Source organism: Panthera pardus, unplaced genomic scaffold, assembly GCF_024362965.1.
Source record: "Panthera pardus isolate Hobbes unplaced genomic scaffold, ASM2436296v1 HiC_scaffold_16, whole genome shotgun sequence".
NCBI lineage: Eukaryota > Metazoa > Chordata > Mammalia > Carnivora > Felidae > Panthera > Panthera pardus.
In genome coordinates, this window is record NW_026526721.1 from 108,251,713 (window position 1) to 108,277,265 (window position 25,553).

The 25,553-nt window shown below is 38.8% G+C and overlaps 1 protein-coding gene across 10 annotated transcripts in view; it reads left to right on the forward strand.

Annotated features, from left to right (window-relative positions):
• PLCH1 (phospholipase C eta 1) overlaps positions 1-25,553 on the forward strand; it is a 218,128-nt gene that overhangs the window by 157,499 nt on the left and 35,076 nt on the right. For all 10 annotated transcript variants that reach the window (XM_053903692.1, XM_053903691.1, XM_053903686.1 and 7 more), the window contains 4 exons: positions 1,615-1,818; positions 11,079-11,199; positions 16,837-17,008; positions 21,115-21,222. In XM_053903692.1, the coding sequence (XP_053759667.1) occupies positions 1,615-1,818; positions 11,079-11,199; positions 16,837-17,008; positions 21,115-21,222 (605 nt within the window). The remainder of the gene's footprint in view (positions 1-1,614; positions 1,819-11,078; positions 11,200-16,836; positions 17,009-21,114; positions 21,223-25,553) is intronic.

A 25,553-nucleotide genomic window follows, 5' to 3' on the forward strand; every position in this document is an offset into this window, starting at 1 on the left:
CCTGCGGTGGAGGGTAATTAAAAGAAAGGAATAATTTAAAACTTATATATATTAAGAAACATTTTAAAACACCTAGAGAAGAGAAACTAATATGGGCCTTTTCTTTACCAAGAAATGAATGTTTTGCTTGGTGGGCCCCCCAAAATGGAATTAAACATGATTTCTACATTATTGTCATGAAGATAGGCATGAAGAAATTCTCCAGAGTCTCAGAGGATATTTACAGATACAGATACAGTTTCTTGAAGACTTGAAGCAATTTAACCTGATAAATTGGAATGTCATTCCACTTAAGTACTTGTGGTCATTCAAGTATTTATTCATGTATTAATGAATGCCTCTTCTACCTAGGTATTATGTTTTGAAAAACTGTAGAAAAACTGATCGGGTTTTCTACAAAATTGTTTGTTTGAGTATAGCTGATACACAGTGCTACACTAGTTCTGGGGGTATATCTTAGTGATTTTACAAATGTATAGCTTATGCTATGTGTAGCTACTGTCTGTCTTATTACGTCGCTATTACAATATCATTGACTCTAATCCTTAAGCTGCGCTTTTATTCCTATGACTTGTTAATTCCATAACTGGAAGCCTGGACCTCCCTCTCCCCTTCACCCATTTTGTCCAACCCCTCATCCCCCTCCCCTCTGGCAACCATCACTTTGTTGTCTGTATTTCTGCATAATCTTTAAACATTATTTTAAAGTTACAAATGTGCTAGCTATTAGCAGCATCTTCCGAAACCAATTTCAAAGTCAAATAACCACACTCTCAATTTATGCTGTGCCTAACTTTTGACCTATTACTTCACCCATGGCACTAACAGTACTGTTTTTTAAATGAATAACTTATCAAACTGATGGTGGCACAGTGTATCACTTTGTGTAAAAATTGCTTTAACACTGCATCAGTAACCCATTAGATCATGCTGCATAATCCTAGCTTGAGTTCAGTAGCTATTGAATGGCTTTGGAGTAAGCCCTCTCTCATACTCAATCAAAATTCTTGAAAAGCCTACTTATTTTTCTGTAGGTTATGTTCACATTGCTATTCCCCAGTCATGTTTCAGTTTTTAACACTATTTGACCTGAATCAAATCTCTCATTGCCTTAGTATTCCTCGTAGTACCTGTCCTGAGTGTAAGTAAGTAAGATAATCATTAAAACATACTTTAATTAAAAAAATTTTTTTTAAATGTTTATTGATTTTTGAGAGAGAAAGAGAGAGACAGAGTGTGAAGTGGGGAGAAGCAGAGAGAGAGAGGGAGACCCAGAATCCAAAGCAGGCTCTAGGCTCTGAGCTGTCAGCACAGAGCCTGAACTGATTTTTTAATGTTTATTTTTTGAGAGAGAAATAGAGCATGAGTGGGGAAGGGGCAAAGACAGAGGGAGACACAGAATCTGAAGCAGGCTCCAGGCTCTGAGCACAGAGCCTGACGTGGGGCCCGAACTCATGAACCATGAGATCATGACCTGAGCCAAAGTTGGACGCTTAACCAACTGAGCCACCCAGGTGCCCTGCTATGAACATACTTTGATCTCTGTTGTCCCTGATGGAGTCAGTTAAGTACACTTTGAAAGCTAAAGTACTTTACTCTTTCTTTCTTCCAAAGGGTTCACGAACTTCATGCGTAGTCCTGCTTGTGACATATTTAATCCATTGCACCATGAAGTGTACCAGGACATGGATCAGCCTCTGTGCAACTACTACATCGCTTCCTCTCATAACACATACCTGACGGGGGACCAGCTCCTTTCCCAGTCCAAAGTGGACATGTACGCACGGGTGCTACAAGAGGGCTGTCGCTGTGTGGAAGGTTTGTGTTTCGTCTGAGCTCTGCTGTGTGTTGATGGAGACTTAAAATATGTACTCACACTAATCAGAACCATTTTTCTGCTTATTGTAGAGTCATTCTTTACTCATGATGCTCTCTGGATCCTCCTTATTATCCAATCAGGAGGAGAGAGAGAGGGATGTACTAGAAGTTAGGAAGCACACCTTCAGTTGCTAAAAAATTGTGATGAAAATGAAAGTTTTCCTAGAAAGATTTTTTTTAATTTAAACAATGACAAAGATAGTTCAGGATAACTTTTTTTTTTTTTTTTTTTGAGACACTTCATCAGTCAGCAACATTTATTAAATTTCTTGTGGGGTCTTGATTGTGAGGACACAGATACAGGACATAGTTTCTGCCTTCAAGGAGCTGACAATCTTATAGACTGGGTGGCCATTAAAAACAGTAGTACAACATGAGAATTCCTCCAGGAAAATCATACACATATTGAGAAGTGTTGGTACAAAGAGTAAGATGTGAAATAAAATGCAATGAGAAATAGGTAGGCTGGGAAAATAAACTTGGGTCAGTCATAAAGAGGTAAAGGATTTGAGTGCTGTAGTGAGAAATTTCAGCTCTAGCTTTTGGTAACGGGTTCATTGAAAGGTTTTCATACATATGGTGATATGATCAGACTTGCAGTTTAGAAAGATCATTTGGGTCACTGTGTGGGAGGACAAGTTTTTTAGAATATGTGTTTGTGGCAGGGAAGAAGAGTGAAGCTAGATAGAGCAAAGAGAATGGTAGGAAGGCTATTACAGTGATTCCAAGGAAGGGTTCACTGGACCGAGTGAGTTGGAGAGACAATTGCGTAGATATTAAAGAAGTAAACTCAGCGGGACCCAATGCAAGAAGTAAAGGATGTAAAGAATGAGGGTGAGAGCTGTAGTAAATGAATGGTGCCCTCACATTATGTGGGAAATCTGGGGGGAAGAGCATTAACGAGTTCAGTTTTCCATCAGTTGAGTTTATAGTGACTTTGTAACATTTACGTGGACATTTTTATCAGTCGGTTGGATAATAATATCTGAACTCAATGGAAAGATCCAGGCAAGATAAAGATAATTTAATTCTGTGTTTTACTTTTGTATTTCTGTATGAATGTATGTATGTATGTATGTATTTATTTATTTATTTATAGAACGAGACCACCAATTGGGGAGAGGGTCAGAGGGAGAGAGAGGGAGAATGAATCTTAAGCAGGCTCCATGCTCAGTGTGGAGCCTGATATGGGCCTCGATCCCACAATGCTGGTATCATGACCCGAGCTGAAATCTAGAGTTGGACACTCAACTGACTGAGCCACCCAGGCACTCCATAATTCTGAGTTTTGTATGTGATATTTGAGATCATGAAAGTGTACAAGATCACTTACAGAGATGAGTGGACAAGTGAATGAGGCCTGAGTAGTGAAGTGATCCAGCATTTAGATGTAGGAAGAGCAAGGTTAACCAATGGGGATTAACTTAGAATGGTCACTGGGTCCTAAGGGATGAAATGGTCATAAATTTCCCATGCAACAGAAAAGTAAAATAAGGTAAAAATTAATTATCCAATCTGGTTGCATTTAACAGCTAGGAGGTTATTGGTGTCTTAAAAAAATTTTTTTTAATGTTTTATTTATTTTTGAGAGTGAGGGTAGGAGCAGGATTAGGGGAGGGACAGAGAGAGAAGGGAACAGAATATCCGAAGCGGGCTCTGGGCTGATAGCAGCAAGCCTGATATGGGGCTAGAACTCACAAACTGTGAGATCATGTCCTGAGCTGATGTTGGATGCTCAACCAGCTGAGCCACCCAGATACCTCTGGTGTCTTTTGATAGATAGTTTTGGTGACATGTTAGTGAGAAGTTGGGGGTAGCTAATCTGCTATGGGTTAGTCACTTGGCATTTTTCTGCAGTAGAAGAAAACTGGATGATACAAGTTTGGGAGATTTTGACACTTGGAAGAAGAGAAAATGAGGACACAGGTTTTGTTTTTAGATGGGATAAGGGGACCAGATTTTGAAAGGGTTCATGTCTGATAGCCTGTCTTTTGTCTGGGATGAGAGCATCATCTACTAAGTGTAAAGTGAGTGGAAGTTAGCTTGGAGGCTTAAGAAGATCAACAAACAACGGGAGAGGAGTTGACAAGATAAACTGGGAAAGTTCCTAGCTAGTTTCAAAAACAGTCTTAAAACAGTCTGTTTGTTATACAAGATCTGCATGTTTAGATTCTTTCCACCTCACTCCCATCAGATTAGATATAGGAGCAGTGAAGATAGATTATAAAATTGATCCATGCCTCTAGATTTCTAGGTCATATAAAATATCTTCAAGGTGTTGGTGAGCACTCTTAAGTAAGTAGTCAGTAGGTCGGTGAGTCTAAGAAAGGAAAATAAATGAATAAGGGGCCATTAATGAGGTAAGGAAACTAGAAAACTCCAAGAAATAGAAATATGGGGAAAGTTGTCATCACGCACACACAAAAGAAGAGCAGAGAGTTGTTATCACAGAGCGCGGGCTTTTGGACGTAGTTACAGGTGACGACTGTATCCAGGGTGTGTCATGGGTGGGCATGAATGAAGTAGAGTGAGGATGGGACTGTTAGCATTGGAGAGGTCAAAAGTAAAAAGATGGAGTAAGTTGCCCACCTGTACTTTTACCTCACAAAGGATGTTGACAGGTAGATTAAATGTTAAAAATTTTAAAGATTAACAGTTGGAGATTAAAAACTAAGCCAGATATTTAAATGCAAAAAAAAAAAAATACTATAGGAAAGACACTTGGAAGATTACAGAAAGGTAGAGTTGGATAAAGTGAGGTTCAAAAGTAAGGAGATTTTTTTTTCTTAATGGATGTAGGAGAAAAAATGTTTAAAAATAGCAATAAAGGCCTAGAGAAAAATTAAAAATAGATCTACCCTGTGACCCAGCAATAGCACCGTTAGGAATTTACCCAAGGGATACAGGACTGCTGATGCATAGGGGCACTTGTACCCAATGTTTATGGCAGCACTTTCAACAATATCCAAATTATGGAAAGAGCCTAAATGTCCATCAACTGATGAATGGATAAAGAAATTGTGGTTTACATATACAATGGAATACTACGTGGTAATGAGAAAGAATGAAATATGGCCTTTTGTAGCAACGTGGATGGAACTGGAGTGTTATGCTAAGTGAAATAAGTCATACAGAGAAAGACAGATACCATATGTTTTCACTCTTACGTGGATCCTGAGAAACTTAACAGAAGACCATGGGGGAGGGGAAGGAAAAAAAAAAAGGTTAGAGAGGGAGGGAGCCAAAACATAAGAGACTTAAAAACTGAGAACAAACTGAGGGTTGATGCCGGATGGGTACTGAGGAGGGCACCTGTTGGGATGAGCACTGAGTGTTGTATGGAAACCAATTTGACAATAAATTTCATATTTAAAAAAATAAACAAATTAGACATAAAAAAAAAAAAAAGCCCTAGAGAATGACTCTTGGTCTGTGATTTACACTAAAAAACATCTGTGGAGAAAAGTAGTGTCCTCCAAGGTAAGCTGATTGTTAAGATGAGGAGGTTGAAAGAGAATTCCAAAAAGAGTAGGATGATAGAAGGGAGTTTGTGATGGAATGGAGATTCCATGGAACAAAGGGGAATCACTTTTTGGTGGGGTTGTGCTGGGAGTTAGCAGTAGATAACAGCACATCCTGGGCTGGTGAAACAGTGTAGGGGAAATGAATAAAGCAATAGGGTGATAAGGCTAGTAACTAGATGGGCCTTTGTCATATAGTTTCTGACATGTTATCAGGGTCAATTAACATTTTAAAACTGGACAGGCATTAGGAACTGTCTACATACAGAGCAGTTAGAACCACTACAAATTTAGTGTTCTGGAAATTTATGGTTTAAGAGATGTCATTTTTGCAGTCAATGCAGAGAGCACCTATTGACAATGAGTGACTGACAATTGAGTAGCTTAAGCAACTAATGAAGATGCTTATAAAATATTAACATAAAGAAAAACCTTTTAGAAGATCTCGAGATGACATTCTGCTCTCAGCCATTATTCAACCCTTTGTTCATTCAGTACTCAGGAAGTTTTACATGTCTGACATGCACAGAGATTCCCTGGGCAAAAAGCCTCTTTGGATTCACAGTGATGGTTGCCTATCATCTTAAATGGTGACATTTCCTTGGAGGCCAAGTATGGAAAATGACTTGTAGTGACTCCATGAAATGATAGTTAACTCCAGACAGTTTTGCGATTTTGTTAAGTGCTGTGTCCCGTATGGTATTTATTTTGCTTTTCAGGTCCTCCAGGTACCTCGTCTTCTCTTTTTTGCTTTTTTAGTCAAAAATCAGTGTCCTACCCAAGCCCAACCATGTTCCCATGATCAACTCCTTATACTGAATTAGCACATCTAATCCTCCAGCTTAGTTTTGCCTATTAAGAAGGAAAGTTATCTGATTAAGACAATTTATAGCAAGGTACAAATGATTTTTAGTCTTAGCCTTTTTTAGTGTCTTTTGATTTTAAAATGAGAATGTTTAGAAATTGTGTGCAGTAGATGTTATTGAATATGGGCCTTCCCTTGTACGTCCCTTCTTTCTTCCTAACTGCCATTCACCAAAGTAATAGAAAGAAGCTACTTGGCTCTCCTTTTCTAGTAGGAGCTTGTCTGCTCCAGATATTCACACAAGCTGAAGATATATACAGTTACGGTGTAATTTTAAAGGACACACAATCTGTCAAATATCTCCCTTACCAGTTCATGTCAGTAAATCCCTCCCCTTGTATTTGGTTTACTTGAAGTTATTTCTGTTGAAATAATCTGTAAGTGGACAGTGAAAGTCAAACTACTATTTCTGGAAGGTTTTTGTTGAGGACAAGAATTATCTTTGCTTGGGAGACTTGATCAGCTTTGTCCTTGACCTATTTCCTGTTCCAAATTAGGGTTATCACTTTGGCTTTGAATGTACTGTAGGAAGGAACTACCATGATTTCAGCCCCTTTTGTGAGTTAGGTCCTGAGTGAGTGCTTTCTATACATTCTCATTTGATTCTTACAGCCTTAAGGGGGATAGAATAATCTCCTTAAGAGGATACCCCATCTTGGAGTAGGTTAAGTGGCTCAAGTTTCCATAGCTGGGAAGCTTGCAACCTGAGGTTTTAACTCAAGTTGATTTAACTCCCCTGCTCCACTTTTCCCTGGGAAGTCTATGTGCTTTTTGGAGGAGGAAGTTTGAATGGCATGATCAGCCCTAACACGGATCAAATGACAGTCATCAGTCACATAAGGAAAGCTAGAAAAACTGAAGTGAAGCACTGAGGGGACGTTGGCTTGAGAAGAAGGAATTTGCTTGGTTCAAGATTAGGACTACCGTCTAGCTAGATGTTCCCAAAGACTTAGAATTTGATGACATGATCTTTTGTACTTTCCTAACAACTTCTGTCAGCGCTGTGCTTTCGAGATCTTAGTTCGCATCTGAAGTTTGGACCTGGAGACATCAGTGTATATATACCCAGTGATATGTCATCTACCTTGGGTCCAGATGAAGCTGTTTTTACTCCTAAATAGATGGAGCTAAGATTTAAAGAACCTGATGTATAGAGTGTAGCAGGTCATGGATTGAAAATCTCGGTTACCACAGACATTTTTCTGAAGCAGCTTTTGCCAAGGATAGCACTTCAAGGTAGAGAATAATGATTCTGGACAGGTTCTTCATGGTATTGTGACCTGAAGAATCTCTCCACTTTCAAGCTTCTGGTTTTATAATGTTGTGTTTTCCATCTCCATTAGTACAGCTGTAGGAATGTCTTTGGTAAAGATACATAGAGAGTATTGGGGAAGACTAATAAGTCTTTTTTGGTGAAGTGGGCTTGTCAGCAAATCAATTTGAGAACACTTTTTACATGGCCTTACCTTCCCTTGATTTTCAGCCCAAGTTGCCTAATAAATATGGATGTTCTGTCCAGGGGATTTTCACTCTCATTATGGAACTGATGTTGCATCACTGCTATAATTGGTTTACAACCTTTCCTGTTATCTCTGGAAGTGCTATCAGGATGGAGTACTTTTAAGTTCCATTATGAAAAGCTGTCATCTTAGCTGCTCGTCTAGGCTGCAGAACTAACCACCTCTTTGTCCAAGTGCTTTCGGGGGGCTCTACTGTGTGATGTGATTGAAAAATGGGCCACTGGCAGTTTTGTGGGCATGGGAATTAGTTAGAGGGTTTCTACCTTGCTAGCATTCCCATTACAGCATTGGTTCTTACAGGAAACTTCCCTGTCATTTGAACTTGGCTATGATTGCCACATGTTAGGATGCTGGTACCATTTGGGAGTGTGGTTATCCTCATTCACCGGATAGATGATGAAATAGATCTAAAGTGTGAACATTTTTAGAAGAGCTGTCCTTGACTATGGATATCCTGCCTATGTTTATAAATAATAGGAAAAGAGCACCTTATTTCATGATCCATGTGGTTTAAGAGCTATTTTTATGTGTACATGACAATCAAATAAGGCATAGCATTGCCTTGTCTACATTCATTCTTTTTGAAAGGGTATTAGTTCATTTATGAGGAACCGTTATGCCGCCTTTCCTCCACAAGGGGGCTAAATCACAGTATAAATTAATCAAATTACGTACCTTTGAAACATCTCTGCCTTCTTTCCACACCCATATCCAAAGACAAATTAAAGAATATCAAGTACATGTCAAAAGATGGATGGAGCTTCTCTTCTTAGAAAATGTCTTTGATACATATGACCTCATTTGCAGGCCCAAAGGAATAATACAGTTCTTCATGCTAGTATCTCCAAACCTTTGATCTTCTCAATGGCATCTTTATTCTTAAAATTTGTTTTTTATATTCCTATGGTGTTAACCTTGAAAATTTTTTTCTCCTTTTACCTTTTTCATTTTTTGCCCTAAGGATAATTTATAGCCAATGTTTAATTGTAATATAGGTGACTGTAGTAGGGAACAGAACTAATGGGATCTCTCTCTTATATATGAGAGAGAGGAAGAATGATTTTAATAAATTCGCTTACGTGATCATGGGGATTTCCTAGTCTGAAATCTGTATAGCATGCCGGCAGTTTGGAGACTTACATTACAGTCTTTAGAAGAATTCCTTTTTCAGGAAATGGGAGTCTTTACTCTTCAGACCTTCAACTAATTGATGGGGCCCACCCACCTCATGGAGCATAATCTACTTTACCCAAAATCTATTGATTTAAATGTTAATCGCATGTGACAAATATCTTTACAGCAACATCTAGACTGGTACTTGATCAAATAAGTGGGCACCATAGTCTAGCAAAGTTGACACATAAAATTTACCATCGAATCACATTATGGTTATGGTGAACAATTTGAAAGTATTAGAATAAATAAACATAGCATCTCCTGACATAGTATACAAAGCACACATATGAGGAAGGTACTAAAATAAAGAACAGGTGTAGTCATGAAATGTCTGGCCCTAATTAAAAGTCAGAATTTTAACTGGCATTCCATTAGCCAAAGAATGTTTGGCTCATGTTGTAATTTAAAAACTAGATTAATTGCTGATATTTAAAAATTGGGAAAATTCACAGGAGTAATGTCTAGATTTTTGATTTCTCTCGGCTCTGGCAACCAGAGCTACCAGACTACCACAAGGAAGGGCAATGTCACGAGAGCTGGCAGGATTCTTTGGGGGGTCCTAGCTTAGCCTTGACTGGGATTTAGATACGGAAAGTGAAAGAGGGCATTTTGGTTGGCCTTAAATGAAAGACACAAAATCATGGAGGTAGGATCCTATGTGAGGAAACGTGTGTAACGGAAGAACAAGTCTGTGAGTTCAGGGGTAGGAGAAAATAAGATCGATTTGTCAGACAGAAGCTAGGATATTAATTAAGGCAACGGTGGTTCCTTTAAGAATTAAACCTAAAATCTCTGTTCCTTGAAACAGAGGAAGTTTATTTCTTGCTTATGTAAAGTCCAAAATAGGTGTTCCTTACAGGTGAGTCTTTCAAGCAATGATTTAGGGGTCTGGGCTCTTTCCATCTTGTGGCCATGCCATCTTCAGCACATGTCTTCTGCAGTGATAGCAGAAGCTGAGAAAGTCTGGATGGCTTTGTAGGGAAAGTTTTCACAGACCAGACCTGGAAGTGGTGCACATAATTTCTGCCCACAATTCGATGCCACACCCTCCTGGAAGGGAAGGCTGGGCAGTGTAGTCCAGCTGTGTGCCAGGGCGAAAGTGGATACAGACTGAGTGAAGGGCTAGCCAGTCTGTAGTACAAGAGATAAGGACCTTGGGGTTAAGCAGGCAGGAGGAGCTATAAGGATATTAATAAATTCAGCCTGTGTCTACTGAGTACCTACTGTGTATGTGTTGGATGCTGTGTTATGCACTGAGTAGGCTTCTGAGCAAAGGAACAACGTGGTGAAAGCATTGTTTTGAGAAACTAGTCTGGTGGTAGAGTGTAAAACAAAGAAGACAAACTCTAAGGGTGGATGGTGAGGAAGTGGTTGTCTTTCTCTAGCTGGGAGCCAGTGAAGCTGTCTATACATATAACAATATCAGCATTATCAACAACAATCATAATTACTATGTATCATGCAGTATTATAAGCAGCTTTACCTATACTTAGTCATCACTCAAACTTATGATGCAAATGCTACCATGATTTTCTTTCATAGGTGAGGAAAGCAAGGCTTTAAATGATTAAATCATTTGCCCATGTTGATATGAATCTTGGCAGGGCCTGAGGATTTGAACTTAGGAAGTCAGTGTTATTTTAGAGCTATTGTGGAATTAATAAAATGAAAATGTAATAGAAACCTAATGAGTTTAAGTGAGGAGTAATGAAAAACCCTGTTATCGATTTGGGAGGGCCACTGCAGCTTCTTAAAAGACCTTAGTAAACTGAAGAGGAAGAAGTGAAATTAGAGGAGCAACCTGTTAAGAAATATCACTACCCTTGGGCCTCTTGATTGGATTTAGATCGATTTCTAATGAGCATTCTTGGTAAATGCTGGGCTGCTTGTGAATGTGACATCTTTGTTAACTGTAAGTACTCAGAAACAAATCACTTACTATCTTTAATTCCTTATTCTGACAAATATGCCAGAACACCCATCTCTCCGTTTGACATCTTTGTCATCATCATAATAGGCATAATCTCAAATAGTAAAATAATGTTTGTCTGATATTGCCAGCAATATTAGCAAAACCAGAAACTTTGTGTTGTTGATGTGAAGTTCTGTTTTTGACAGTTGACTGTTGGGATGGCCCAGATGGAGAGCCAGTAGTACACCACGGTTATACTCTCACTTCAAAAATTCTCTTCAGAGATGTTGTGGAGACCATCAACAGGCATGCCTTTGTGAAGAATGAGTAAGTATAGCGACAGTTGGGAGCTAAGCCAACATAGAGAGCATTGGCTGATGTCCCATGACTACGACACCACACACTCTTGCCTTGAGTCTTCATCTCCCTTTCTACTCCCCTCATTCTCTCCCTCCTTGCTAACAAAACATTGTGAGCAAATAATAAGGGCTCCATGTTTGTACTTTCTCATGCTCCATTTATTATGTACTCCATTCTCTCTCAAGACATTGCTTCCTTGAAGCATGTTCTTGCAAAGACTGACCTCAAAATTTCTATAGAGTGTTCGTAAAGTTTGGAAACACAGGTTACTGTACATGATAAAGAGTTTGTTGCTATTATATTAACATACAGTAAAATAGTAACAGCTAGGTTTTCAGACTTGCTGGATGGTCCTATATATACTGAAGTGTCTAGCATCCTTGTGTTACTTGACTCCTCCTTGGCATTGGATAATGGTGACTCTTTTCTCCTCAATACTTGCTTTTTTGGGGCTTCTATTATAACATTCTCCTCTATGCTGTCATTGCTTCTCTCTTGGTTTTGTTTGTTTGGCCTATGGTCTTCTATTCCATTTCCTCATTCCTTTAGTCACTATTTCTTAAGTTGTTGCCATTGTTCTCCTTTTGGGTTGTTTAATTATATGTCCAGAACTTTTACCTGAGTTTCAGAGGTGTGTAGCAAAATTCTTAGTAAAAATTCATCTGAGTGTCCCATACATACCTCGGAATCAACAAATGTCATTATTTATTCAGATATTTAATGGTGCCTACTCTAAGTCAGGCATACTGTAACAGGTGCAGAGAGGCACGACCCTGAACAAAAGAGATGACTCCTACCATCATGGAGCTCACATCTCAAGCCAAAGTCAGCATTTCATTCTGCTGAACCTTCTCTTGCTCTGTTTCCTTCCAATTTTTTTAATGTTCATTTATTTTTGAGAGAGAGAGAGAGAGAGAGAGAGAGAGAGAGAGAAAGAGAGCAGGAGAGGGGCAGAGAGAGAGGGAAACACAGAGTACGAAGTAGGCTCCAGGCTCTGAACTGTCAGCACAGAGCCCAATGCATGGCTTGAACCCATAAACCGTGAGATCATGACCTGAGCCGAAGTTGGACGCTTAACCAATTGCGCCACCCAGGCGCCCCTCTTTATTTCCTTTTAGTTAGGAGTAGCACTCACCTAGTCAGTGTCTTTAGCCAAAAACCGAGTCATTCTAAATTCAGCCAATTCTTGTCAGTTATACTTTCTAAATTATCTTTTGACTCCATTGCCTTCTCTTTATTTCTCTTTGGGACATTGTCCTCACTGGTGCAATGTTTTCCTTTCTGAAACTATAAGCATGATGTTGTATTCTTAAAGTCCTTCAAAAGCTCCCTGTAGTACACAGTCATGTCTTACGTGCCCTTCAAGGTTTGGCCTCTTCTTTCTCTTCCAGGGTCTTCTTCCACCAATGCTCCACAGAGATGGAGGGTTCTTTCTTTGTCTTTCAGATCCTCTGGTGACCCCAGTTCTTTCACATCTCCCTACCTTGCATATGCTGTTTCCTCTGCCCGGCACACTCTTCCTCATTACTCCACGTGTCTAATTCTTATTCATTTTACAAGACTGCTTAAACATTATCCCTCTGGCAAACTTACTGTTACACTGATTTAAATGCTCCTTTCTCTGCTCTTAGCATTTTGAGCATATTTCTGTTATATCTATATAGCACCCTCTTAAAATTGTTGGCTTCCTTCCTTCTTTTGAGTCTTTAAGACCAAGACCTCATTGGAAATATGGGGCTATGTCTTATTCACTCTTTTTTATTTTTTTAAAGATTTTTTAATGGTTATTTTTATTAAAAATTTTTTTTACATTTATTTACTTTTTGAGAGACATAGAGAGACAGAGTACAAATTGGGGAGGGGCAGAGAGAGAAGGAGACACAGAATCTGAAGCAGGCTCCAGGCTCTGAGCTGTCAGCACAGAGCCTGACACGGGGTTCGAACCCACAAACCAGGAGATCACGACCTGAGCCAAAGTCGGACACTCAACTGACTGAGCCAACCAGGCACCCCTGTCTTATTCATTCTTTATTGCCTAGCAGATGCCTGCAATATACCATAAAGCTAAGAAATGATTTTTGAATAAAAAGAAAATTACATTTGCATAAAATCAATTTTATAGAATTTAGTGGCCTTGAAAATTTTTAATATTTGGTCTTCTTATTTATTAACCATGAGGTTAAAAATGCCGTTTTAATGAGAGACACTTGCTGCATGGCAGGTTTAGTTTATGGTATCTGCTATATGGAAGAACCCCAAGTACTGAATTCTGATGGGTCTCTTCTACCCTGATTGCTACTAGATTTGGCAAAGTTGATGAAGTGATTTTGCCATTATTTTCCAAAATGTGAAGTTGGGTGTTGAAAAGATGTGCCACTTTGGAGGACCCTTTGATAACTTGACAGTGCTTCAAGTTTGGGAATACTTAGAAAAGCACTTCACATTAAAAGTTACTATGCTTGTTGAGTACATTTTGAAAGTTCAGTCTTTTTCCTTTCTTTCTTAGGCCTTCCTTATACCATGCATTTTGGACCATATAATTCCTTGTCATGGGGAACTGTCTTGTTTATTGTAAGATAGTTAGCAGCATCCTTGACTTCTAGACACTAAATGTCAGTAGTACTCCTTCTCTCCCTCATATTGTGACCACCAAAAATGTCTTAAGATGTTGACAAATTATCTTTCTGGGAAGGGTGCCATACAGTCTCCCCCCTCCCCTGTTGAGAAGCACTGCTTTATGTTTAGCATCATTAAACACTAATAGGCTTTTTATAAACAGATTAATAATTTATTTACTTATTTTTTAAGTTTATTTATTTAGAGAGAGAGAGCGAATCTTAAGTAGGCTTGCATTGTCAGTACAGAGCCCGATGCAGGGCTCGAACCCATGAACCATGAGATCGTGACCCGAGCCAAAATCAAGAGTCAGATACTTAACCAACTGAGCCACTCGGAGCCCCAAACAGATTGATAATTTAAAAATTCGTTGTTAGAACTCCTTGATGTGATTGCATAGACAATCTCTTGCTAGTTTGTTGTTCTTTTTCTCTCTAACACTCTGGGATAAAACCTATGTGGTTGCAAGAGCAAACAGATTATAGCAAGATAACCCACTCCAGTCACAAAGGTTCGTCTCCGATATTACCTTTGGCATCAGGTTTTACTAATGGGGAAAGAATGTAGTTTCAGGAGGTCATAACCCTTTCTGTGGAGCATGTGCTATTGTCAGACAAGCCCAGAAATAAATTGTTTTTCTCTACATAGATGTATTAGCCAATTTAAATATTGGCTTTTGTACTCTGAAAAATAGATATTGCCTATTACTTCAGAAGATATGTGATAGAAAAGTAGAAAAAAAAACCACAACAAGCTAATTTTGAAATAATTTCTTACTCTGAAGAAGAAAAAAAATCAGAAGAAGAGTAAGATCAGTAATTAGTCCTTGTTCCCTTTCTGCCTTGGCCACCAGCTCCCCAGGCTGTCTTTGGTAATCAGTCTGCTTGGGTTTCACATACTCTGCACAGAAATCTGAGGGCTTGTGGGGAGTGAATGCTTGACTTTTTTTCCTTTCTGAAAGTAAAGACTAGTATATAGTTTTATACAAATGATTTTAAAATGCTTGGCATAGGATGCTATAAATCACAAAATTCCATTATGATATTTTATCCTCAATAGTAATTTTCAAACTGGGGGCTGATAATATATTTTTAGAGTAAATGTCTGCACATAATGATACACTGTGGTCTCTTAGACACTTATAGACTTTTTTTAGAAAATTGAATTTATTTAAGTTTTCATACTGAAGTTTATTTTTTTAGTATAGTTGACACACAATGTTACATTAATTTCAGGTGTACAACATGGTGATTGGACAAGTTTACACATTATGCTATCTATGCTCACCACAAGTGTAGCTACCAACAGTCACCATACAACATTATTACAATATCATTGACTGTGTTCCTTTTACTGTGCCTTTTATTCCCATGACTTTCTCAATTCATAACTGGAAGCATGCATCTCCCACTACCCTTCGTCCATGTTGCCCCACCCCTCGCCCTCCTCCCCTCTAGCTACCATCACTTTGTTCTCTGTATTTATAGGCCTGATTCTGCTTTTTGTTTGTTTATTCATTTGTGCTTTTTTTTCTTAGGTTCCATATATGAGTGAAATCATATGGAATTTGCCTTTCTCAGTCTTATTTCACTTAGCATAATACCCTTTAGGTCCATCCATGTTATTGCAAATGGCACAACCTCTTCCTTTGTTATGTCTGTGTAATATTCTAGTGTGTGCGTGCGTGCGTGTGTGTGTGTGTGTGTGTGTGTGTGCATACCACATCTTCCTGATCCATCTGTCTATCAGTGGACACTTAGGTTACTTCCATATATTGGCTATTGTAAATAATGCTACAATAACATACAGGTGTGTGTGTTTTCAAATTAGTGTTTTGGGGTTTTGGGGGTTGAAGGCCAGTAGTGGAATTATTAGATCGTATGATATTTCTATTTTTATTTTTTTGAATCTTCATACTGTTGTCCACAGTGGCTGTACCAGCTTACATTCCCACCAACTGCATATACCTCTATATTGACACTTGTTATTTCTTGTGTTTTTGATTTTAGCCATTCTGACAGATGTTAAGATGATATCTTATGTAGTTTTGATGTGCATTTTCCTGATGACGAGTGATGTTGAGCATCTTTTTATGTGTTTGTTGGTCATCTTACATCTTTTTTTTTTGGAAAAATGTCTATTCAGGTCCTTTGCCCATTTTTAATTGGATTTTTTGGGGGATTGGTGTTGAGTTGTATGACTTCTTTTTATATTTTGGTTATTAACTCCTTTTTGGATATATCATTTGCAAACATCTTCTCCCATTTAGCGTAGGATACCTTTTTGTTTTGTTTGTTGATGGTTTCTTTCATGCAGAAAAGCTTTTTATTTTGAAGTAGTTCTAATTGTTTATTTTTATTATTTTTCCCTTATTTATTTTTTTTATTTCCCTTGCCTTTGGAGACCTATCTGGAAAAATGTTGATATGGGTGATGTCAGAAAAATTGCTGCCTGTGTTCTCTTCTAGGACTTTTGTAGTCTGAGGTCTCACATTTAGATCTTTAATCCATTTTGAGTTTATTTTTGGGTGTACTATAACAAAGTGGTCCAGTTTCATTCTTTTGCATGTTGCTGTTCAGTTTTTCTCAGCACCATTTATTGAAGATTATATGTTCTTTCCTCCTTTAGATTTTTGAATAGATAAGACAAAATTACATTATATGAGTTTTTTTATTTAGGCTTATCTCTCTTAAAATTTTCTCTCTTTTTCTTTTAAAAAAGACATAATGTATGTACCTGTTTTAAAAGCAAAATATTAAATGAGGGCATCCCACATGATGGGTATTCTGCTCAGCCCTGGCAAAATATATTTGGTTAGAGGAGTTTCTTAAAAACTGCTCCTTTCATCTTTCTCATTTTAGTCAGTACTGCTTTCACAAATACTGTCATTAGGACTATAAGAGCATAGTGAATATATAGAGTGATTTTCAAACACCCCTGTGAGTTGCCTATACTTGATGCCTTTAGAATATGTCGCTGTCCTCTTAGGTTCCCGGTCATACTGTCCATTGAGAATCACTGCAGTGTCCAGCAACAGAGGAAGATTGCTCAGTACCTGAAAGGAATATTTGGAGACAAGCTGGACCTGTCATCTGTAGACACAGGAGAGACCAAACAGCTTCCAAGCCCTCAGAGTTTGAAAGGCAAAATCCTAGTGAAGGTAATTACCTCCAGAAATGCAATGAAAGGCATTAATGACCAACTCAGCCCTCCCTCCCTTAAGGACTAAAAACTGGTTTATCAGGAGAATAATAGAGTTAATCCATGAAGGGTCGCCTAGATTTGCGTTTGCATCTTGTTCCAATTTATTAATAGTTATACCTTCAGAAAACGCTTGTTACTGACTAACCACATATTTTGGGAGTTGTTTCTGTGAAGTGAGAATATCAATACTGTAAGCCAAATGTTTAATATTTGAGTCTGTTATAGTTTACACTGGCCAGAAGTATGTGCATAGGAGCGAGAGAAGCCTCCTTGTGTCCACATCTGAAAGCATTTCTTTCAGATTCTTCTCTCCCATTTCAAGCTCCAATAACTGTCAAAAAAAAAAGAAGGGGGGAAAAAGAAAAAAACAAACAGTCTTTACGGTTGATCAGCCCTTGGTTATGTAAGTGAGAAGAGCTCACTTGAAAGCAGAGCATAGGCACAGACATAATGCCCCACAGGACTCATGTGTATGTGAAGGAGCAGTAGGTGAAGAGAATGACATTTTATGAACAGATTTTCTGAGGGAGGAAATTTACTACCTGCAATGAGTATTATTAATATGAAGAATAGCCAGAAAAACAGTTACTTGAAATCTCACAGGGCTGACTTTGTGATTTTACTTAATTCCTGTTAATTTTACGTGTTTGGAATAAATCCACCTTGGATAGTTGTATTATTTTGATACCAAAAACCTAAGGAAGAGCAAGAGGGTATTAATATTCAAATAGGGTCATATTTTACTTAACAGAAATGTGTACCAAAAAACCAGATATCACAAAGGAGGCATAGGAAAGTCAAACAATGTAATTTCCTAGGAATAGTTTAATAGGGTTTCTAACGGAGGGCAGCAAATAGGAAAGATGTGAAATATTCATCTTTGGAATAGGTCAAAACCCATTTTTCTATCAGTTAAATGAAAATTACAGACTGAATTCATCAAAGAGGTATTGTCAGGCATTTGTATGTGGGACAGCATTTCGAATAAAAGCTCCAAATAATGTAAGAGATAACATTAAGGTCAATTTTCCTGAAATCTTGCTAAAGCAAACTCTTGTGGTAAAAACTGATTGCTGGGTTAGAAAGCTAAATGTCACCTTAGTAGCCTTGTAAATGTTTCCATGTTTCCTGTAGTCTTTAGCAAGCAGTCAGAAGGTTAAACGCAGAGTAAGTCCATTTGATTGAAATGCTTCCCTTTTGGACAGTGGAATTTAAGACATTTGATATGCACTGAGTCCCTTCTGCATAATTGGACTTTGGGTCATTTGTCATAGAATGTCCTAGGGCTTATGGGCACCAGGATGCACCAGCTGATCTAGGGCACTCAGTGGGAGGAGTGGCAGCAGTGTGGACTGCGAGCATATGAAGGCATCTAAGGTTCATTCGCTAGTAGCAATGTTCTTCAGACTTTAAGAAGATCTCCTAGATCTATGGACCAATGCATTTCCATTTGAAGCAAAAATAAAGGAATGGGTTTTCCTACGTACCTTTGGCATCAGAGCAACCTTTGAACCGAAAGGCACCATTTAGTGGCCAATTAACACTTTAGAGATTGACAAGTTGTGTATTATTATAATTATAATACACATGCTTTCCAAGTATATATATACACACATATCTCCTGAAAAGTAAAGAAAAGTTTGCTTTTGAACAAAAATAATAACAAACAGTAATTTTCCGTAGATTCTTACTGCCAAAAGAAACTGTAACTATTTGGTCTAAGCTTCTTACTTTTTACAGATGTGAATCACAGAGTCGTTACCACTCTTCTTGGGTCATATAGCTTAGAGCTGAATGGTAGCTATCATTCCAGTCTCTAGCAATACTTGTATGTATCATGGACCAGTTAATCTAATTCTTGATAACTCCTGCATGAAATAGTATGTAGATCGGAAGGAGATCCCTAAAAGACAACTGTACATTCTTTGTTTGTATCTACTGGACCACAGCTAAGTTCCTTAAGTCACCTTAAGTTCTGCCTTAATTTATTCTATAATTTTCCTTAGATGTAACTGTTGATAAGAAGCATCAAGAAACAATGTTCTGTTGCATTGCGTTTCTTCCTATTTGCCTGGATAAATTACTTTTGAGAACCAGAAATATGGAAGAGTTGGTAAAAAATATAGCCCTCATATCTTTTAATTCAATTTTAAGGATGGAAAATTAGGTTACCTATGGATGCTCTGAGCATCCATAATAATGTGTTCTCCCCCCTGCCACCACATTTAAATGAAGGGGAACTAAAGCTTGGTGCAGCTCCCTACCAGCTCATCACTGCTTGCCCATCACGGTTACACTTTTGTTTCTGTCTTGTGGTATCAGAACTGTTTATATCATTCAAGGATTATTACTCCTCACTTGCAGATGTTACTTCTCATATTTGGTAGCTCTGTTCTGCTGAACATTTAAAAAATATGTTGGCTTTGTTCTATTTCAAAGAGGGAATTGCTGTCATTATATTTCAAATGTCTTGTGGACAGATCCATCTTGGTTATCTGTCATTGTACCCAAAACAGAGTTGACTCTGAATAAGTAGTTGGTGGTGAATAAATGAAGGAGGTCATTAACTTGATGTCTTGTGTTCCTGAACACGTCTGGTCACCATTAGGTTGAGTACTTTATTTCTGATGCTGCTATATTAACATAACTACTCTATAGTGCCCTCTAAAATAAAGAAAAATAAATTCATTTTATAGAAGTCTTCTGTATCAGAAAAGACTTAAATCAATATATAGACATAAATGCTTTAATTGTGAGCTGTTTTGTTATTAATGATACAGAGAAAGTTAAAAAATGTTCGCCATATTTACTTAGAATTATATATACGTATGTATCTATGTATCTATATCTATCTCTACAAATGTTTGTGTGAAATGGAAAGAGTGTAGTCTTCACTTTGCAGATAGCACATACAAATAAGGAGTAAAATACATATCATTACAAAGGGAAATTAAATCTCACCCTTTCAATCCTATAAATGATCCTCTATGCGTTGAAGAAAATGTTTAAGTATCCAAACCCCAAGACTTTAGAGTCTTAATAAAGATTTTGTGTTCATTATATAAATGATTTAATCAGCTTTGAAACTATCACTGTGCTAAGGGCCCAAGGTCAAGAGCTCTGGGTATCAGGGAAGGTATAGGAAAATAGGGATGGAGGGGCGCCTGGGTGGCTCAGTCGGTTAAGCGTCCGACTTCAGCTCAGGTCATGATCTCGCTGTCCGTGAGTTCGAGCCCCGCGTCGGGCTCTGGGCTGATGGCTCCGAGCCTGGAGCCTGCTTCCGATTCTGTGTCTCCCTCTCTCTCTGCCCCTCCCCCGTTCATGCTCTGTCTCTCTCTGTCTCAAAAATAAATAAACATTAAAAAAAATTAAAAAAAAAAAAGGAAAATAGGGATGGAGAGTTCTCTGAAAACCTGACTATGGTGGTGGTCCTGTGCATAGAGGAAGTGGGTGAGGAGAAAATCCAGCATGTTGAAGAGGGCCAATAGTGGTGTGGAGAGTGGGAGAATGAGAAGTCACTGGGGCTTGAGTTTAGAGAAGATCAGCCTGGTTAGCAGTCTGGGATGTTTAGAGATTTATCATTATTTTTGGCTGCCAAGCATATGAACATCCTTCCATGTTTAAGGAGTTCTCCCCATCCCTATGTTGTTTTTGTTGTTTTTTAAGTTTATTTATTTATTTTGAGAGAGACAGAGACAGTGCATGAGCAGGGGAGGGACAGAGAGAGAGGGAAAGAGAGAATCCCAAGCAACCTCCACGCTGCCAGTGCAGAGCCCAAAGTGGGGCTCGGACCCACGAAACTGTGAGATCATGACCTGAGCTGAAACCAAAAGTTGGACGCTTAACCGACTGAGCCAGCCAGCCGCCCCTACCCACCCCATCCCTATATTTTAAGGAATCCCCTCCTAGTGGCTGAACATGCTAGACATTTTGGCTTTTGCAGCCTCTCGGAGCTAGGATGTAGGCACATGCTCTAGATGCTCCCAATCAAGTGAACCTGCCCCAAACATCAGACATGCACACTGTTTTCATTTTTAAATTGGGCGTGTTGCTCCATTTCAGGGCAAGAAGTTGCCTTATCACCTTGGGGATGATGCAGAGGAAGGGGAAGTTTCTGACGAAGACAGCGCAGATGAAATTGAGGACGAGTGCAAATTCAAGCTCCATTATGTAAGTTACAGCCTTAGTTATAATTTTTACCCTCATTGTGTTGCGGTAGGAATTACTGCTGTGTTGGAATCCTCACAAATATGGTAGCTGTGGTGCAAAAGGGATATTTGTTGAAAGTTACTTCGTTTTGGGGGAAACAGACACTTAGATGCTTATTGAGTCAAGGATTTTTGTGTCTTACAATTGGAAGGAATGTTCGTGATTAACCTTTCTGACCCTCTATCTAGGGACAAATCCTCTCCTATTACAACGTTGTCAAAACTCAGATTGCTGTTGGAAATGTCACAGTCTTTGCTGAAATAAACTGGCTTTAGCATTGTCTCCTCTGCCTCCTGCTGGCAGCCTCACTATGCTGCTTGTCAAGGGTGGCTTGCAGAACCCAACGGCATGTGGTCTGCTCCTCTAGGATGCCCATCCTTGTCCTGAGAAGATACTTTGGATCAGAGGGTTTCCAAGCTCTGCCAGACATAGGACTCTTGGATAAATCTTTAATTTGCCACATCTTGGATAAAATGGCATAGGGTAGTTTGCTGTCTGCGTGGTACTTCAGACCCCTGAGATCAAGGAGCTGCCTTCATAGAAAAGCATCATTTAGCCAGATAATCTAAAGGAAATGCAAACCTAGAGGAAATGTAGAACTTAAAGAGATTACCCCCCCCCCCCCCACCTCCTCATGGGGGGCTAGGATTTCTCACCTCTACAACTCATATGATTGTCAGGATCACATGGCAGCCTGAGAGTAACCCCCCCACCCCAGCCCGACATTAGTTTGTTACAGGGTTTGCAGTTTCATTTCTATGGATAAGTAGTATTCCTCTAAATATCAGAACTATTATTCTTCTCTCAGAAAAAAAACTAGATAAATTTTGTACAAAATATTCAAATTTACACCATTGCCCTGAATGCAGTAATTACATTGCAAAAAACAGTGCATTCTCTTTGAAATAATAGTAATGAGTATGACTTCCTATAGTTATCAAAGGGAGCCAGCATCATTACCAATGGGACATAAGTACAGTGACAGCTGTTGTCTCAGTAGACACTTTTTTCTTGACTTTAATGCAATTTAAAAAGGATGAAGTGGGAAAGATTCAGCTTGAACTGAAAAGGAAAAATTACCATCTGTATTAATCTGTTGCCTTTTATAGTTTATATTAGTGCAGTCAAGTACCACCAATAGGGCTATAGTTATAGAAAATTAATCTAAATAGATTTACATTAGTGAAAATGGTTAATATATTAAATAGTTTATTTTTTACTCTTCCAGTTATTTACTATTTTTGTAATTACTTACATGCAATTATGGATAATGTAGCTCTATTTTTTAAGCTTTTATTTTATAAACCAAATTTTTGTCTCTGCTCTTCATTATTTTTGCATCTTTTTTCCAAAATCTCTTGATTACCAGCTTCAGAGTAGTCTATCATTTGAAAGCAGGGAACAGAGAGGCTTGACTAAAGTATGTAGTTAGGAAATACTGTTTTTAGGGAAAATGAGTGATGGAAATTCAGCTATTACCACAACGTAGTCATTTATTGCTGAGTAAAACCCAACTTGTTTTAGATTCTAAATCCACCCAGTTATGTAATTTTTCTTCTACTATCAGTGAACTCCTAACTTTTCATGTGAAGTATCTATAATTATAAATAGAGTTAGCTGTAGTTTTATGGAAACGAATCAGTAACTTCACCTGTGAAAATATCCAACTGACTGCTCCCATCTTCAAAGCCTCCTAGATGGTTTCTAGGAAGCCATATAGGTAGATAGTTTAGAACATGATTCTGTAAAGATATGTATGATCTTTTATTTGGATTCTTTGATTTGGGCTTTAGTAAAAGCAGAGAGCACCTAAATTGTGACATTTTACAGGTATCTCTTTGCTGGACTCTAGGAGAGAAAATACATAAAGGAACCAATATTCCAGTGGAAATATATAAAGTTTTACTTCACTTTTTTGAATCTTTTTTTCCTGTTTTTGAGCTCTTCTGAGAAAAGGCAGTGCCATGTTTAGAAAACCAAAGTGTAATTCTGTAATCAGTCAGTTTATAGTCTTATTGTCTGCACAGGGTTCAGATGTCTTATCTGAGTGTTGAATGTAAATTGCCCGATCACATTTCTGCAAAAGAGGATGTACCGTGAATAGCTTATGTGAAACCAATAATTACCTTAGAGGAAGTTCTTAACCTCAGTTTTAAGTTAACAGAATGTGGTCAGATTTACAAATTATATCTGGATTATTGCAATAAATAAAAATTTTAACTTAGCATTCATGAATAGCAGGTCACTGACTCTCACCAGACTTATACAAGACTCATGGGCATGTTCAACATTTTTTATTGAGCATCTCTTTTTGGAAATGCAGCCATCATGTTGTAGGTGTTGGGCACATATCAGTGAACAAAAAACACACAAAAATCTTTGCCTTCATGAAGTTTACACATTAATGGGGAAAGAGGAGGATAAATAAGAGGTAAAACAAATAAGTAACCTGTATAAGGTACTAGGCAGTGATAAGTACTAACGGGAAAAAAGTAAGGTAGGGAAAACGTGAAGAAAGTGTGTATGTGTGTGTGTGTGCATGTGCATATGTGGGCATATGTTTGTGGGTGTGTGTGTGCACATGCACATATGTGGGCATGCACGTGTGTGGGCGTGTGTGTGTGTGTGTGTGTGTGTGTGGACATGTGCATGTGTACTATGTAAAGAGTCTATTGAAGTTTTAGATAGGTTGGCCAGGAATGATCTCACAGAGGAGGTAACATATGAGCAAACACCTGAAAGTAGTGAAGAGTTAGCTGTGCTGATATCTGGAGAAGAATGTTCCAGGCAGAGGGAACAGCAAATGCAAAGGCCAGAGACAGGACTTGAAGTTCCCGCACGTTACCTGGTGTAAAAAGCAGAGTGGGAGGCAGGACCCTCACACAGGTCTTCTTATTCCTCCTGGTCTATGGTTACTTCTAACTAGGGGATTCAAACTACACCAAAATTTTTTTGCTCGTTCATTCAATCTTTCAGTTGTTGAATTTATTGAATCCTTTCGGTTTCTGCCTGATATATTTTGTGGCTTCAGCCACAGACAAAATCTGGCCCAATATATGTAAGCCCCATGGAAAAGCCAGTGTGTTCAGTGACTCAAGAATCACGCAGCTGAAAACACACAGGGGACAGTTTCAACCACAGTACAGTTATCTAACAGATTTGATTCAGTGAGGCCAACTCAACCATTATTCATTTTTACGGGATCCTCTAATGTCAATGTGACTTAAAGACTTTCCACCCCTATATTTCAACTTCAATGGTGTTTTTCTCCTAATACTGAGTTATTCACTATCTTTTTTCTTGTGTTCTGTGAATCTATATTCAGCCAGCCTCTTAGGCACAAATATTAGCTGTCTTGTACATGAAGCTCATCCCATAAATACGAAGCCTTCCAACAAGTTTTAAACGAGCCCTTGTACAGTAACACGTAACTACTTCTGCACACCCTGTAAAGGACTCAGAACAGTTCCTGGAACATGATTTGTGCTCAATAAATAGTAGATATTGTTTGTAACAGGAAAAGCAGTAGCAGCACCATTATTGCTAATGTGAGTCCTGAGCTGGACCTTGAACAGAGGGTCCTCTAAGAGAGCTAAAGGAGCAGGCAGGAGACAATAGAGGATAGTAGTAAATGCACACACTTGGATGGCTGAGAAGCAGCTGTTCTTTAGCCCAAGACCTTCAGATACCAGGCTTGGAAAGCTCTAAGGCCCTCACATAGGGTGGCTGACGTATTATCCTTCCTGTCTCCAGATTTTAGCCTGGATGCAGAGAAAGAAGCATTTTGGGATGGTGAGATAGTCCAGTGTTTTGTTTTAAAGTAAAGGTCCTCAGCTTTGGCTGCACATTGGAATGACAGGGGAGCTTTCAAAAATCCCAGTGCCCAGGTCCAACCCAGAGATTCCCATGTAATTGGTCTGGGGTGGGGTCTTGGATTTGGGAACACTCCCTGGGGGTTCTGGTGGGCAGCGGAAGTAGAGCACTACTGTTTGAGAGGGTCCCTCTGTAAGGGGCAGCCCCTCCAATCCAGTTCCTCCCCTTTCCTGCTGTTTCCCAGCCTGGGGTAGTAGCTGTGGTTCTGGTGGTCTACTTTTCCAGTCCTTCAATTTTACACTGGAGAAAAAACAAGGAAGTGTTGTTTTTGGTAGATATTCCTAGGTCTGATTTACCTCTCAGAAACAGGAATTAGGAACCTGGATTTCTTCTCTGGTGGAAACTACTCCCAACCATCTTAAAGAGTTGCTTCCTGTCCCCCCCCCCAACACCCCACCCACACCCCCCCCCCCCCCCCC